The following is a 17,776-nucleotide window of genomic DNA, read 5'->3' as shown; positions in this document are numbered from 1 at the left end:
TCTTAGTTGGTTTGCTATTAAGTTTTAATACAAGCTAATTGATAAAGGAATAGGACTCTCATGCATGCTGACTCAAAGATTTTACATGATTCAATTTACTAAAGAAGAATAATCTTCTGAAGAAAAGTACTTAAAAACAAGAGAAAGAGAAGAAGATAGAAAGAAAGAATTGATGCATCCATAGAAAGTGTTAAATAAAAAAGAAAATAAAAGAAAAGCATTATTAAGTAAAAATTAACAAAACAAAAAATTAATAAAATATCTGAATCTTAATAAAAGATAAGAAAAGTTAATAAATATTAATTAAGAAGAAATGTCTATCTTACCTCCTCTCCAATATACTTACTCTAACGAAGAAAGGTAATTATTCAGTTCGATTAATATTATCCTAGAGGCTGAATATTAGACTTTATTTTTTATGTTGAGGAAAATCTTTTCATTTTTTTACATATAATAGCTTAGAACTTTTGATCCACTCCATTAAGGGTAATAAAGACTGTAATTCTGAAAGAAAGGCCTTCAACTTATGTAGATCTACCGTCCTTGGTAAGCACGTAGAACCTGAAAAATGTCTTGACAAGGCTTTGGTTTTTGTTAATTGCTTCTAAAAAGTGTAAGAATTTTAACAACAATCCCTAATTTAATCACCTTGACCTAAAACATCAAAAATTTATTAGTGCCTTAAATTTTTTAGCTTCATAGTAATAATACAAGCAACCATCAGATCATTTACCCATCAGAAATAGCTAGATTCTTAAATTTTTTTCAAGCAAAACCTCAAAGCAACATAGCAAGCTGGTTTATATACTACCCAGCCAGCATGTATAATCGAAAATTAGCTTCAGTATATTGCTAATACTTACGTATTTTTAAAAGTTCTTACAAATTTTCGTTTATAATTTGCTGAAGTTTATTGTATCTAAATCAGGGTTTGTTAAAATAAATACTAAAATAGTAGCGTTCAAAAACAGCATCAAAATAATATTAATGTTGAATAAAATAAAATAGTTTTCACCCGTCTACCTCTTAGGTAGCTCATTGTAATAAGTAATAATAATTTAAAATATCTAAAAAATCGATCAGCTACTTATAAATTGCCAAATATTGGAATTATATTCATATAAATAATATACTCTGTAGTTGAATAACGATATAATCTGAAATAAAGATTTTCTTTAACAAGAATAAAAGATATATAAGTATCTTAAACATATAAATTGATTGCTTTTTTATTTAAAATAAAAAAATAATCTAAAATTTAAAATAGGTCAAGAAAGCAAATAAATAAACAAATTCAATTTTGATGCAATTTCTTATTATAATTTTCAAATTATAGTAAAATTATTTTAATTAATAAATAAATAGGAGAAGAGACGAATCTGCTGCTTGCTAATCTGCTTTTAATTCTACTTTAGAATGTGGTAAGAAGTATAGTGAATCAACCATTTCTTTGGGTAGCTCTTGCCAATCTTAATTGGATGCCTATCTTAACTGCAAATGAAAGAACATACAAAGTTAACAAAATAAAAATAAAAATTAATTCAAAATCACTTAAATACTTCTTCAACAACCAAAAAAAAATCACTCAACATCAATAAATTCATAATTCATTCTCTCTGTTTCAGATAACTTATTGTTGATTGGAGCAGCAATGAATATTAATGAAATTCTGATTGATAAATACATAAATACATACATAAAAATCTTACTAAACTATCTTTAATATTAAGAATTTATGATTGTAAGGAGGTTTATAGCTGCTTTTTGAATGTATACAATTAATATTGCAATCTAATTCTTAATCATCTCTAAAGCACTAATTAACAATGTTATTTCTCTATTAATGCACCAATTTAATTCCACTGTTTACATTTATATCATTTTCTCATAATTATTTTATCATATTTTCCTCCTTTTAATTTACACTGATTTTGTATTTAAAATACCTTAATTTATAAATTTATTAACAAACTAGCAATTTTTTTTAGTGGTTTAGGGTTACCTAAACTAATTTGAATTTTATTCTAATATTAAGAGTGCTTAATTTTATTTTTATCTACTTGAATTTATGTGAAAAAGAGTGGAATGATTAAAATGAATTATTATGTAAATTAAAAAAAATATTATAAAAAAAAATTTTAACATTTTTAAATATGCTCTTTTTAATCAACACTTGCTTTGTTTTTGGGCATATCTTTCTTTGATTTCTTTAATTGTTATCTGACAGAAAGATAAATATTCCATTTAATTTAACAAATTAATATTTGCCTTGATTTATTATTTTGTGAATATAAAATTTACATAAAAAGAAATTTAAAAGAAATGGACATTATTTAGCAAATTGATTAATTGTAAGCAAAATTAAATATCTAGCAATACAAGGATAGTCATGTTGATCTTAATTAGATAGATGATAAATAATTCAATATCATTTAGTTCTTAAGGCATAATTTTTTGAAAGATCCTAAGGATAATGATGTAGAGCTTGATATGGAAAAAATTAATAATACAATTAGTTATATTTACGAGTTGTAAAGAGAAACATGTGAATAAATTGCCATTTCAGTTGATATGAATCTTGATAAGTATGTAGCTATTAGTAAAAAATTTGATGATATGAAGGATTACTTTTCAAAAACGGATAATCTTTACAACCAAATTGCCAGTGAAATGAAGATTTCAAGAGATGCATGTACTTAAAAAATTGAAAACGTTAATGAAACTCTTGAGAATTATCAGTATATTTGCAACTTAGAAGATAATTTAAAGATTTTAGAAAAAATTGTTGCCCTTTTAAAGGATATAGATGCAGGAATTTTGCAAATTAAAAAAAGTAGTTCATTTTAAGGATTTAAAATATTGAATGCATGCAAGTAGTTGAACACATCTAAAAAAATATACAAAGAAAAAATAGAAATTGCTCTTCAAACAAGAGAATTATCCTAAAAATATAAGCTTGTTTAGCAAATTAATGACATGTTTGTTTCATTATCAACTGAAATAGATAAGTAGTTTAGATCTCTTCTGACTGGTTATTTGGAAAATAAACAACTATTTTAAGAAGATCCAAACAAAAAAAGACAACTTTCTGTATTTCTTTCAGCATTCTCTTCATTATCTAGCAAGTAAACTGCTGAAAAGTCTATTTAGGATATTATAATAAAACCCTACTTTTAGAAAGTTTTTAAACAAATGGCTGAGTGTAAAAAGAATATAGTAGTGGCAACAAAGTAAGAATATTTGCAATAATCATAGAATATGAAAGTAGGTCCATTCTAAATACTATAAAGCAATCTTTCAACTTTTATTTAACAAATATATACTCCTTTATTAAATCTAATTTAATACTCTTAAGAAGAGAATAGCTAGTAAGAAGATGTAAGCATTTTTGTATAATAAAAAATATAAAAAAAATTATATTTTAATTGATAATATATAGGAGGAGTTTTACAATTACAACATATATGGATATGATATAATAAAAGTTTTACTCGATACAATTTGTGAATTTTTTAAAGCTGATGACATGAATTTCATCTTCTCTTTTGGCTCAAGTGACATATTCTTCTAGAATTATACAAGCTTTTAACAAATTCTAATTGAGATAAAATAATTATATCAAGATGAAAATAAAATCAAAGAATCTTGTTTTGAAAATGAAAAAAAAATTCAAGAAAAATGGAATGTAAAAACATATTTTTATATAAGATAGTAGGAAATAGTAAAGGAATTTGAATCTAAACTCTCTAATATAATTTCAAACCCAATATAAATTAATTCATTTTATTAATTACTTACTGATTAAGTAATGAAATGCTTTGATGAAAATATTATATTTATTAAGAGAGCCTCAGCTCTATTCTTAAAGTTAAGTTTATAATTGATAGCAAGATTCTCAGCTAAAGTTCAGTAGTTCACTTCCTAGGGTAAATTAATAACAAGCAGCTATGAGTTATTTAAACCATTAATTAATAAAATATAGAAACCAGCAAATAGTATTAAAATGAGATAGTTGACGATCTTTGCAGATTAGAGTCTCATCTACCTGATTACTATAAAACAGTTGTGTACTCTAAATTTAACTAAGAATCATAAAAAGATTTATTTAATTAAATTGTTTTAGAAGTAAAAAAAATTCTTAGAACTGCTGCCTCAGCTTATTTAGATTCAAAGATATATTAATCTAAGACAAAAGCACTTAATAATAGTTGAAAAAAATAAATTTTTTATACCATTTACATTTTAATTATTCAAGTTAAATTTGTTTAGTTTTCTTAATAATTAATACTTTATTTTAAAAATATTATTCTATTTGCAAACATTCAATTAATTTAAAAATAAATGAATTATATGTTTTTAAAAAGTAAATTAAATTCGATATCTTTTTCAATAAAATCTTTACAACTTATGCAAGTAAGTAAGATTTTTCTACATTCTAATTCAATAATATTTTATTTTATGATAAATTTTAAAGAATGCTATCAAATATGTTTAAAAAATAATAATTATTTAGAATTAAAGATAAAGAGAGGATTCTAATTCTATTATTTTTATTAAGATTTTATATTATTTTATTTTGCTTACTTTTTATCTTTATTTATTTAGTTTTTTGTTTGTATAAATAAAAATCAATTAACAGTTTAGCAAGTTCAAATACATTATTTAAAATCGAAATATTTTTGGTTATAAAATAAGAAATATTAAGAAAAAGTCATTCATATATATACAAATACATTAATAGATTATAAAATATTTTAACTATTTGCAAATATAATAAATATTATAAATATTGTAAATAGTCAGAAATTTATTTACTGTTGATTTTTAATATTTTTAATTAATTTATATTGTCTTTTATGAAAATAGTTTTATATAATCAAAAAATCTAGCAACAAGCAGATTATTTAGAGGTATTTTCATTCTTATTAGGGTATGGTATGTTTAATAGCTAGTCTACTCTTCTTTATTCTACCAAATCTACGAATATCTTAGAGATATCATACTCCACTTAAACTATTTAAGAGCTGTAGCAACACATGTAAGATATTAGGAGAGTTACATCTCTCAAAGCTAACTACACTGCAACACTATTTTTGTTTTCCAACTCTTTTTTGTCAAAGAAAGAATCATTTATTTTTGTTAGCTCATTTATAATTTAAGAACCAAATGACGTTTAGTGAGTTTCAACCTCTGGATATATAATAGAGTTTTTCCTGTGTTTGGTTAGTTCTAATGCTGCTTGTGCAAGTTTTATAGAAATTTCTTCTTCTGAACCAAATTTTTACTAGATTATCAAATTTATTTGTTTAACCTTATTATCGAATTAGGCTTCTTGTTTTTTTTCTTTGTAAAGCGAATAGGCATTAAAAATTTTGTCTACAATGCTGTCAAGAGCACCAAAAATATTTCCTATTATTGGGACAGCTTTTACTACATCTCTGCATATATCTAATCCTACTTTCAACCCGGCTTTTAAGCCATCTTACACAATACCCTGGTTGCTATCTAGTATTGAGCTAGCAGAAGATTTTTTATAGTTTACTTAGATCAATCCTGAAGAAATAATTCGATAAGTTTAAAACATATTTAAAGATGTCCAATAGAAAGTTTTATAGTAGTTAAAAAATTCTTTGCCCATTTTTTAAAGCTCAATCAATTCTCTATTTAAACGAGCTTTTTCTTAAACTCCTGCATCTTACATATCTCTATTAATTAAATAAACATTATTCCATAGAGTATTAACTTCTGCTTGCTGGAATTGCTAAGTGTTTTTGACATTTGCTAAATCTTATTGCAAAAGAGCATACTTCTATTCGAAAAATTAATAAATCTAATTTAAATTTTATTAATTTTAGTCATTAAACTACGACTGTAAATCTTTTAATTGATCGCTGTAGAAGCTAAAACTTGAATTTTAAATGGAAGAATTATCAAACTAAGTAGAAGAGTTGCTATCGTTTTTTTCTTCACTTGCCCTTGTAATTTATGCAACATCTTAAATTGCTTGCTTCTTAGCTTTTTCTTTCAACAATGAAACAAAATCATTAGCTATTTTTTAGACTTTTTCTTTTTCTTCTTGGTTGCCTTATAATTAATCTGTTTTCTTAAGTATCTCACTTCCTTATTATTCGATTTCATTAAGCTTTTAGATAGTATTTTTTATATGGTTAATATTTTATTGACTCATATCTTTTAAATGGCCTTATTCAAGTAGCTTTGATGCTTATTTCATGTCTTCGACAGCCTAATCCTTATTTCCTAAATTAAAGTTTACTAAGGCTCTATTTGCATATGACAGTGTAAAAAATGGATCAATTTAAATTGCTTTATTATAGCAATCTAAGGCATCTTAGCTTTTACCAAGCGCTTCTAAAGCTAACCCCTTGTTGTTTTATATTTTGCAATTATTTGGGTCTAACTAGATAGCTTTATTGTAATTTTCAATAGATTCTTGATATCTACCTAATGCTTTTAGGGAAATTCCCTTATTATAGTAAACTTATTTATGATTAGGATCTAATTAAATGACTTTGTCATAATTTTTAATGGCTTCTTCATATTTACCTGAAAATAAAAATAAGCTGCCTTTATTCAAGTATGCATTTGAGTAATTTGGATTTATTTCAATGACTTTGTTATAATTATTTAAAGCTTCCTAATTCTTTCCTAACTATTTACATAATATGGCTTTATTGTAATAAGCTAGAAATGCATTTTTATCAATCTAAATTGCTTTATCATAATGCTAAATTGCTTCTTGATTTTACCCTAACTGCTAGAGCGTTAATCCAACATTAATGTAAGCATTAGTAAACTTAGGGTCGATTGCAATTATTTGTCTGAAATCTTACAAAGCCTACTATTTTTGTCCTTCATTCATATAAAGCAGACCTCTATTTAAGTATGCATTTTTGTAATTTGGATCTAAATTTATTGCCTTATCATAATAAGTTAATGCTTATTGTGATTAACCTAATTTTTAATATGAAAGTGCAATATTGTAACAAGCTAATGAATATTTAGGATCGCATTGTAAAGCCTTATTGAAATTATTTAGTGCCTCTTGAAACTAATTTAAATTAAAAAAACATAGTCCTTTATTTAGGTGTGCCTACTTGTAATTTGGATCTATTTCTACAACTTTAGTATAGCAACTTATAGCTTCTTATAATTATTTTAAAGCTTGCAGAGATATACCCTTATTATAATAAGCTAATTTGTAATTTGGATTTATCTCTAGTGCTTTGTTATAGTTTTTTATAGCCTCTTAATATTGGTTAAGAGAATTTAAAGCAACACCTCTATTACAATATGCTTCTGTGTATTATGGATCTAATTCGATAGCTTTACTGTAACTATTAACAGCTTCTTAAAATTTTCCTTAAGATTACTAAGTTAAACCTGCTTGATGATATTTCTATTAGCTCATTTAAGAGTTTGAATTGGGCTTCTATCTAAGGAGATTATTTATGTGTTTTACAAATCTACTTTTGAAAAAAAAGAATATATTTTTATAACTTTTTAGAATATGCTTAAAAGATTATTAATATAATCAAAATATAGTACAATATTTATTCTTTGAAATTCGATAAAATCAATAAAAGCTAATATCATTTATTTCATCAATATTTAATTAAATATGTATATTATAGAAAGAAAAAATTATGTTTCTATAACTAAGGCTCAGAAATAAAAATTTTAAAACCATTAAAACCAAATTTTTATAAAAAAAGGAATTTTATCTGATCTTAATTAATGAGGATATAGAGTATTAATTAACCTCTCGAAATTCCATTCACTGAATAGATAATATTTTCAATTATTGGATTAACTAAATATAGTTATAAATTAGAGTATAAAAAGTTATAATATTTAAAAATGTTAATGATATTCAGTAAAATTATAGATTATTTATATATTTCTTTTTAATTTATTAGTAATTAAATTATTTTATAAAATATTTTCAGTAAATTTGTTTGCTTTTTTTAATTTTTTTATTATTTTGTTAATTTGTTATTTTATTTTTTAATAACAGTATAAAAAATAATATTTTAATTGGATGAAATATTTTTTTCAAATTAAAATCTTTTTTGGTTATAAAATATGAATTAAAGATAATCAAAAATATGAATTAGGTTATAAAAAGTTTGAATTATATAGAAAAATATTAATAAAATTCAGTAACTAATAGGTTATTTATATATATTTTTTAATATGTTATTAACTAAACTATTTTATTAAATCTTTTTTGTTTTTTTATTTATAAATAAAACTATAAAAATAATAATTATAAGTATTTAGTTGTTTCAAATATTTTATTCAAAATTAAAATCTTGTTGGTTATTAAAATGATTGTTGTAGTCGTCTTCGTGGTGTAAATATTAGTATGAACTTTCATCATTTTTAAAATTCTGTTGATCTAACTCAGAGACATCATTTTCTTGATGTTAGAAATTATTGGCTCTAGTTTTGTTTTTTGCTTAATTAGAATAGCTAAATTCATCGTTGGCATTGTTAAATTGCTAAAGATTTACTTATGGAGTTTCTTAGATGTAAAAATTATTCTTTTTAATTGGAGTCTCCATAAAGTTATCTTAGCTAAATGGAATTTAATCTTAATAAATAAAATTAGGGGGATCATTGAAATTAAAATCCTCTGGCATATTGTTTTTATTATAGTCCAATTCATAATTGTATTCTTGCTATCTTTCATCAGAAGAAGTAATTAAATTATTATTTTAATTTGTTTGATTTGGAATAAAATCAGGTTGTTGATACTCGTTTTAATAGTATTAATCACCAAATTTAACTTCGTTTGATTAATTTTTGAGTAATTATTCACCTTATTATTGATTTTCACTAATAAAATTGTTTTCTTGCATTTATTTTTCAGCAGGATTAGAGCAAATTGGCTCCTTATTTTAAGCTACTTAATTTTATTAATCAATAATTAATTTCATGACTCTTTCAGCATCTTCTTTATTTTCATTCATATACTATTAAATATTTTAATCTTGAGAGATTGATGAATATCCTTGAGAATCATTGAAGTTAAGCATATCGCTTTCATCATGCATTTGCTGGTTGAATCCATAGTCTTGATCTTCAAATTCTTGATTATTTTCTGACAAATTATACTTTTCTTCTTCATTAATGTATTTATTATTGTTGTAATCATTAACTCTCTGCAATAAATCCTCTTCATTTAAATACTCCAATTATTATTATCCGTCTTACTGTTATAACTATTAATCCTAATTCTAATTATCTGCTTATTAATTAGATGGTACTTAATTTTGATTAACCTATTCAAAGGAAACTTAAGATTGTAAATTTTAATTAGTATTGTTATTATTATTTTTTTTCATTTAGTACTCATTGTTTTAATTGGTATTTATTAGGCAATATTACTCACACTCTAATTCATTTTCATCTAATGTGGCATCATAATCATCCAACTCATCTTCTTTCTGTATAAAATTATTTTATTCCTCATATAACTTTTTCTTCCTCTCAACCAACTCTAAATACTTTTATTTAGAAATTTCCATAATTGACGGTTGATTCTTCTTATTTCTATACTTCATGATAAATTGAGAATACTATTGTAATTGCTACTAAACTTGCTAGATTTTTTCTTAAAGTTATTACCATTTAATTGGTGGACGTTTAACATCTGTTTTCTTAATTAATTTGAATACAGGTTGTTTCTTACTGATTCTTTTTATTACTTTTTTTTGCTGAGTTTGCTGCCACAAAGTTTTAATTTGCTTTTTTGTTAGCTTTTGTTGTTGTGGTTTATTATGTTAGTAATTATGAATTGGCTATTAATAATTAGATGAACCATTATAAGCAATTACGTTATAGTTTTCTTTGTCTTTTTCGCTCATACTTTATAATGTGTTAGAAGGATAATCATTAGAATAGACCCTGTCTCTATAGAGACTTAAAGGATCATTTTCGTTAATTTCGTTTTCATTAATTGCTCCTTTGCTTTTTCCACCTCTTTTTACCAACATATTATTATTATTATTATTATTATTATTATTTTTTGTGTTGTTAGTGTAATTATTTATAAGATTGAAATATTGCTGATAAAAATTTTGCATTTGAGGAGATACCTGTTATCTATTGTTTTCTTATTGACGAATCCATGACTCTAAGGGATTCTCGATATTACTTTTATTTCCCTAATATTGATTTTAGCTAAATTGATTGTTGTGCATTTCTTATTAATTGTAATTATCATCACCTTCTTATTCTTCATCGTCATCTAAATCAATAGGATATTTATTTATATCCTCCTTATTTAATACTAATTCTTCTTCATCATCTTCATTCATTAATTCATCTTCAATTTACTCTTAAGTTTTGCTTTGATGTGAAAAAGAATTTGTAGAATATCCTTAATTATTAGTATTTTGATTCTGTTGCTGTTGCATAGGATAATCAATTGCTTTAAGATTATTTTCATTTAATGAATTTACCTTTTTAAAGAATTAATTTTAAGTGTTAGAGCTTTCGTCACTTTCATACGGCTTTTTATTTATATGCAATTGATCTGTATTTGAATCGCTTGAATCATATCCAAATTTAACTTTTGGTGGCAAGCTGTTATAAACATTCTTTTTATTGGGGTAAATCTATTGCTAAGAATTATTTCTATAAGATTACCCATTCATAGAAATGAGTGTTTATAAATTTTTTTAAAATTTGTTTCCTGCCGAAGTTTAACGTGGAGGTACAGAGCACTCTCGCTCAACAGAATCTTCTATGTCCTGCATAATTGAATGAGATAATTATTTATAGTAATTGTAGTAATTTTATTTTTGATGGCGAGTGTTGTATATTTTTATCAACAAATCTAAATTTATCATAGGTATTTAGTCTAGTATGCTATCGTTCAAGAACGAATTCTATTGGTAGTAGTCTTCATATTCTAAAAATATTTTCTTCAATTAATTTTGCATTTATGATCCTATTTCCTGATTTTTCTCAAATAATGCTTTGTGGCGATGGTAAACATCGTAAAGAGCTCTTCTATCATCATTGGATAATACTTTGTATGCTTCATCTAACTCCCTAAACTTTTCTCTTGCTTCATAGATATCATATTATGTTTTATCCTATATGAGTTATTTTACCAAAAATAATTTAGAATCAAATTATTCATAAATTTACAAGTGTTGTTAATTGAAAAGTTGAAAGAATTTTTGCAAACTTTTGGAAAATTTGAGCTAGAAAAAAAAAAAAAATAGATCTTATTAAATTAAACGCAATTTTTTTAGTAGAACAATAAATGGAAAATAAAAAAAATAATTACCGGATGATACTCCAGAGCCTTTTGCCTGTATGCCTTTTTGATTTCTTCCTCCTTGGCATCTTAGCCAATGTTTAAAATTTCATAATAACTCATTTAAAAAGGTTTTTAATTCTAAAAAGATTAAATTCAAAAGTATATTTATAATTGTTAGTGTATTAATCAATCTATATATCAAGCTATCAAACTATCCTTTAGCTTTTTACTTTGTTTTTTTTAAATATAAAATACAAAGAGAGTCTATTAGTCTTTCTAAATAATAAAAAATACTAATACTATTTATCCTCTTTCTTAAATACTTCCTTATAATCTAATATCAAATTAGCTTAGCTGCTTGAGCTCTATTTTTTTATTATACGAAAGCTAGCAAAGAAACAAAAAAGAAAATTTTAACTTTTCCCACTAAAAATGATTGAAAGCAGAAGTAAAAAGAATTCTACTGCTGTTGAATATGGTTTTATTCAAACTTGACAAGCGTATAATATAAAATAAAGAAATTTCTAGCTCCTTGCTATTTAATTTATATACGAATACTGAAATATTCCCCCTTAAAAAGTTTTAAACAAAATCTTGCTTTTGAAATTATAATAATTTGCTTATTGATGAATTGTTTTGTTTTTTGATGAATATTATAATTATTGCTAATTGCCAAAAATTATTTGAAATCTTCTCTCTATTCCTACTTTTTGTTATTTATTTATTAATTTATTTGCTTAGGAGTGTGTGTTTTTGTTTGTTTGCCTGCCTGTATGTTTAAATCTTTAAAAACAAAAACTTTTACAGTAAATGATTAATTATTTCAGTGAAATAAAGCAATCACTTCAATTTACCCACCACCTACTTAATTAATACTGCTTTATTTTCATAAATTTTAATTTTTTTAAAACAAGTCATATATAATTTTTTTGTTTGATGCAATATATTTTTCCTTTGAATTCTTGCTTTTTCTTTTCCATTATTTCTGTTTTTCCAAAAGAAATCATCTAGAAAATAATCAATTTTTTTTCTCTTTTTCTAGAAATGGCTAAGAATTAAATTGAACACTTCCTTATTAAATAATTATAGTATTATGGAAAAAAATCATTAAAATAGATAGAAAAAAGAAATATTTTTTATTTAAATAGATATCTATGAAAATTACTGTTCATTTAAAATAAAATAAAGTCATCAACAAGCCAAACAATTCAATGCCATCTTAAATGCATTTCAAGACAGTAATGTTGGATACATTAAAATAAATGATGAACAATAAGTAGAATTGTATTTTAAACTGAATTATTTAAAAAAGGAATATATTTAAAATAGAAAAAACAAACCAAATGCTGTACAGATATTTTATTTTAAAGTAAAATGATTTCCATTTAAATTCTATCAAGAGGCATTTGTTTTGATAATTTTATTTACTTTTAAATGAAATCAAATATTATTTACTTTTAATGCTTTCAAAAAGTATTTTGTGGCAATTAATTAATTACAGTTTTTATTGCAACCATAATTCTTAGCTCTAATAAACAAGCAATATATTAGTTGCCTAGGCAATATTTATTACCATAGATTATTAAATATAATTATATATATGTGATACTTAAACACATTCATATTTAAATTTGATGGATCTTCATGAAATCTTGCTTATTTATTTAATTTAAATGAAAAAGTATAAAACAATATTAAAGAAAAATAGTCTGTGTTATGTTAAAATTTGTATAATTTAAGATATAATTTAACAAGATTATAAACAAATAAATAATTTTATTATAAAAATAATTAATTTAATGATAATTCAATCTATTTATTTATCATTTTATTATCACTTTTTCTGATTTTTAAATAAGATACAGCATTAATTTGGTTATTATTTTTTAATTTGAATTTTTTAATAATTAATTTTTGGTTTATGTAATGTTATTTTCTATTAAATAGTTATTAAAATTTTTAAATATATTAATTTAAAAAGAAATAATTGATTCGAGAAAATCAATCAATATCAACTTTATGAGATAATATTTATTATTATAATTATGAAAATCTTGGAATTTGTCATTTTCTGGTTATGAAATTTATAGCTTTTTATTAATTGAATAAATAGGAAATCAGTGTGATGATGATTAGGTTGAAATTTCTGTAGAAAAAGTATCCTATATTTGATCTATTTATAATTTCTTAAGAAATGTCTTTAGTCTTTAATTGTTTTATCTTTATATATGTTCCATTCTTAGCTCATAAATAGCACTAGTAAGTAATTTTATTTCTTCATCTTTTTAAAGAATTTCTATTTTATGCAATTATTGCTAGGCCATTATTTTTTTATCAAATTCATACTATTCTTCTTCCTTCAATTAAACAATTTAAAATAAATGAATATAAAATATTTTTTTGAAATTATTTAAAAAATTTATTACTCGATCCTTCTGCTCATTAGAAAGTTCCTCATTTAATTAATCTAATTCTTATTCCTGCTATCTAAGTTAGGACATTAGCCTTCTATACTCACGGGAGATATCAATCTTTTAAATTAAAAAATGTAATTAATTATAAAAATAATGGAATCTAAACAGATTAGACTATCAAGCTTTGCAAGTTAATACATTATCTTCATAATATTTTTTGAAGATTATGATTTGTAATATTAGTTAATTTAAAATGAGATATTTTTTTATATTCTGTTTATTCTCATTTATTAAGGCCAGTTGATAAAAAATATTTTTTTACAAAAAATTGACATTAAAAATTTTATTAAAATGGCCTAAATATAAGTTGACCTTAACTAATGAGAAAAACACGGTATGCCATTTATTAATAGTATTTCAATAAAATTTACTAAAAAAATGAAATTATTGATTAAGGGTTTGTATAATTTGATATCCAAAAAAAATAAATATCAGATTTAATTTTATTAACTAAAAGAATCAAAGAATCTATTTGATTATTTATATAAATTACTAGATTTGTTGGTATATTTTGGTTGGATTGTAACTCAGCTTCTTTTAATTTGGAAGTAAGCTTTTGAATTTCAATAAGTTAATTTGAAATTGTATCACTTTGTTCTCTAAGCTTATTTTTGTAAATATTTATTGTATCTTCTTTTTCTTTTATTAATTCTAACTATTGATTCAAACTCAAATTATCAGTTTACCTACTAGATCCCATATTTGATCTTTAACTTGATAAGGGACTTTCAAAATTACCTTCAATATCTTATAATTTATTGCTTAGCTTAAAATTACTATTATTGAATCTCGATAAATTCTATCCTTAATTATTTATATTTTATCCTGTATAGTTTAAACTGCTTTTTCTGCTTTAGACACCTAATATTTCCAAGTCTAATTTAGTAGGTGAATTTTCTAATGGCATGTAATTTTATTTATCAGAATTGTGAACTAGATTTTTTAATTAAAAAAAACTAAATAAGCTGATTTTTAGTTAATTGTAAATTTACTAATTTAGCATTTTAGCGACTCAATTTCTTTCTTCTAATCTAAATAAGTATACTCATACTCATTTATTTTTTAGCTTAACTTTATTTTTTCATTTTCATTTTACTCAATTGTGTCCAAGTACCTTTAAATCATTGATTACTTCTCTTCTATCTCTATTTACATTTGAGTTTTTTATGTTTTAATCTAGTCTATTATTTATTGTTTTTCTTTTACTTCTTTTTCTAACTTATGTTTTTACTGTTCAATTATTTTTTAATAACTCTCTACTTTTTGCTAAATGTTTTGGTTCACTGTTTTTAACTCAGTAATCTAACTTTAGTACTATTTTATTTAGTCTAAATCTTTTAACTTACTATGCAAGTTATCTGCTCTCCTCTTTATAAATTATTAAATAAAAGATATTAATTATTAGATTCAAAAGTTCTCAAATTACTTTCTCAGTTTATAATTCTTCTTAACTTTATCTAATCTATTCCTCCATCATTTTTATTTTCTTATTGGATTACTATAAAGCTTCAGACTATTTTTCTGTTTCTTCTTTTAAATTTTGAAAATCTTTTAAATGTAAGCTCTATCTATTCATTTCATCTGATTTTAAATGATTTTCATCTTATAGATCTGAGTTTTATTTCTCTAAAATGGAGATATATTTTTCTTAATCTTTCATTTAATTATTTTGAGAATCTATCTGTTATTTAAGCTTACTTATTTCGTTATGTAATTCCTCTTCTTTTCTCATTAGTTATTATATTTACTCTTACTGTTCTTAACTAATTCTTTCAAAAAAACTGACATCTATTATTTTAGATAAATTCCCCATATCATCGTCAGATCTACTTCTCATAGGTTATCCATTTCTTTCTTAATCAACAAGTTTTCCCAATATAAAATTTTACATTGTGACATAATCTTTTATTTTTCGATTGAAAATTTCAAAGTATTTATTTTCTTAGATTTACTCGAAAGGAATTAAGTGATATATCTGAAAAAGCTATTTATTTTATTATAAAAAGAAAAATAATAAGGTTTATTTATTTTCATATTAATCGTTTTTTGATTTTTCATTCATTACCCAAATGTATTCGTTGTTTTAAAGTTCATTTAGAAATTGAGAAAATATATTTTCTTAATCTGCCTGAATTTAATCCTTAAATAGTAAAGCGAAAGCCTAAGCATATTCATTTAAAATATCTAGTTCATGCTCATCTTCAAATTTATACGCTTTTTAACATGCTTATTCATTTATCAAACTTGAAATCATATCATAATGCAACTAAATCAAATATATGTTTCTATTATTTTTGTAATATAACTCTGTATTAATTTTCATGTTTATACTGTTGCAAAAATCAAGAGCCTTTATTATAATAGAATAAATATAAATTCTTTAATTTTGATTTCATTATTTCAATATCTATCTACTAAATTTCAATTTAAAGTCTAATTACAAAATCCTCAATGTCTTTATAAAGTCTATCTGATTCATATTCTAATTATAATTTGATGATATTGACCATTCCCTTATCTGATTGATGAGAATTCTTCTCTCTCAAGCTTACTAAAGTTATTATTTCTCTCTTCTTTATTGCTTGCTTGATTGTTTGTTAGTTACCTATTTTTTTTTACTATTACTTTCTTTGTTTCTTACTATTACTTTAAATGTAGCAAAATATATGTATTTTTTATTTATAATTAACTTTAATGCCAAATTATTTTTATAATTTTGAAGAAAAAATTTAAAACAATAATGAATGGCAAATATAATTACTTTAATAAATTCATATTTCTGCTTATATTACTAACACTTCTAATAGAAGCTAAGCGATGATATCAACATATCTGATTCGTCACTTCAAAAAATTGGTAGCTTCTTTTTTCACCTAGTAATATCCAATGAATCTTCTAATTTCATATCTTTAATTTTTTTATTTTGTTCATTACTGAGTAATTAATTAATTTGGAGGCATCTTATATGTTCTTAAATATTTTAATTTTGTTTATTCTAAAATTCAACTTATTCATTTTTTTTTCCTTAATCTGTATTTATTTTTTCAAAACTATTTTCAATTTCTGAAAAACTTGTTATCAATTTTATTATTTAACATTAAGATTTTATTTAAAAAAATAAAAATAGTTTTTTATTAAATTTAATATCTACATGAATAAAAATAAATAAATAAAATTTCTAAATAAAAATTAACAATTTAATTGAATAAATTTAAAATTAAAATTCTAATTACTTTTTAATAAAAAATTATTATGACTAAATTATTATTTTTTTATTGAAAATATTCATATCAAGGCTATAGATTTTAGAAGTATCCTTAATTTATTTGATAGTTTAGCTAAGCTATAATAAAAAATAATCTTGCTTGAATATATATATTTTCCTTAAAATATAAGCTTTATGATACATTTACAGTTATTGGTAATATCAATCTTTCTAAGCAGATGATGTAAAACTTAAATTTTAATAATACTTAAAAATATTTTTGTGGATTATGTATTTTAAAAATCATAACCCTGTTGTAAATGATAATTTTTGATCAAAAAAATAAGATTATTAACAAAATCCAAAATATTTGATTTTACAAATAAAAAATAAATTTAGAAAAGCATTCAAAAAGCAAATACATCATATTTAATATAATTTTAAATCAAATGTAATTAAACTATTATTTATAGGTATTGATCATAAGACTTTTCTGAAAATTCCATTAAAAAAAAAATTTATAAATACCAGCAAGTCTTTTTTAATAACTATGCGCTTTTACTGATATTTAATAATGCTTTACTTACTTTTAAAAATTTCTATTATTTGAATTTTATAATTTTAATAAATGTTTTCAAAACACTTACCTGAAAAATAAGAAGAAAAAAAAATTTTAATTACTAATTAGCATTTTATAGAAAGATCAGTAAAAATTAGATTTATTTATATGACATTTTACTAATTTTTGCTTATAAACCTATCTCTTTATTACTGAAGTCTTTTAATTTATTTGCATTAAAG

General features: G+C 22.6%; 5 protein-coding genes across 5 annotated transcripts; 2 read left to right on the top strand and 3 right to left on the bottom strand. All coding sequences in view use genetic code 6, as the record gives it.

Moving 5' to 3' along the window:
• Nucleotides 1–64: 64 nt before the first annotated feature.
• On the top strand, nt 65–1,501 carry TTHERM_00658950 (diphthamide synthesis protein; the record flags this gene model as incomplete). Its single annotated transcript, XM_001024096.3, has 3 exons — nt 65–360; nt 458–613; nt 1,366–1,501. 3 exons carry the CDS (start codon nt 65–67, stop codon nt 1,499–1,501), a joined length of 588 nt encoding a protein of 195 aa, XP_001024096.3.
• Nucleotides 1,502–2,322: 821 nt separating this feature from the next.
• Nucleotides 2,323–4,212, top strand: TTHERM_00658940 (hypothetical protein; the record flags this gene model as incomplete). Its single annotated transcript, XM_001024095.3, has 3 exons — nt 2,323–3,378; nt 3,440–3,926; nt 3,983–4,212. The coding sequence occupies 3 exons, from the start codon at nt 2,323–2,325 to the stop codon at nt 4,210–4,212; spliced, it is 1,773 nt and encodes a 590-aa protein (XP_001024095.2).
• Nucleotides 4,213–4,876: 664 nt separating this feature from the next.
• TTHERM_00658930 (tetratricopeptide repeat protein) lies at nt 4,877–7,429 on the bottom strand (the record flags this gene model as incomplete). The annotated part of the gene is made up of 1 exon (XM_001024094.3): nt 4,877–7,429. One exon carries the CDS (start codon nt 7,427–7,429, stop codon nt 4,877–4,879), a length of 2,553 nt encoding a protein of 850 aa, XP_001024094.1.
• An 877-nt stretch (nt 7,430–8,306) lies between these two features.
• TTHERM_00658920 (DnaJ domain protein) lies at nt 8,307–11,416 on the bottom strand (the record flags this gene model as incomplete). Its single annotated transcript, XM_001024093.2, has 3 exons — nt 8,307–10,433; nt 10,488–11,126; nt 11,324–11,416. The coding sequence occupies 3 exons, from the start codon at nt 11,414–11,416 to the stop codon at nt 8,307–8,309; spliced, it is 2,859 nt and encodes a 952-aa protein (XP_001024093.2).
• A 1,997-nt stretch (nt 11,417–13,413) lies between these two features.
• Nucleotides 13,414–16,463, bottom strand: TTHERM_00658900 (hypothetical protein; the record flags this gene model as incomplete). The annotated part of the gene is made up of 7 exons (XM_001024091.3): nt 16,212–16,463; nt 15,836–16,120; nt 15,197–15,754; nt 14,763–15,138; nt 14,264–14,703; nt 13,723–13,827; nt 13,414–13,653 (listed from the first exon to the last, which is right to left on the bottom strand). The coding sequence occupies exons 1-7, from the start codon at nt 16,278–16,280 to the stop codon at nt 13,414–13,416; spliced, it is 2,073 nt and encodes a 690-aa protein (XP_001024091.2). The 5' UTR covers nt 16,281–16,463.
• Nucleotides 16,464–17,776: the final 1,313 nt, after the last annotated feature.

The sequence above is a fragment of the Tetrahymena thermophila genome (assembly GCF_000189635.1).
Source record: "Tetrahymena thermophila SB210 genomic scaffold scf_8254402, whole genome shotgun sequence".
Taxonomy (NCBI): Eukaryota; Ciliophora; class Oligohymenophorea; order Hymenostomatida; family Tetrahymenidae; genus Tetrahymena; species Tetrahymena thermophila.
The sequence above is the reverse complement of the archived record's forward strand: the minus strand, read 5'-3'. Positions and strand labels throughout refer to the sequence as shown.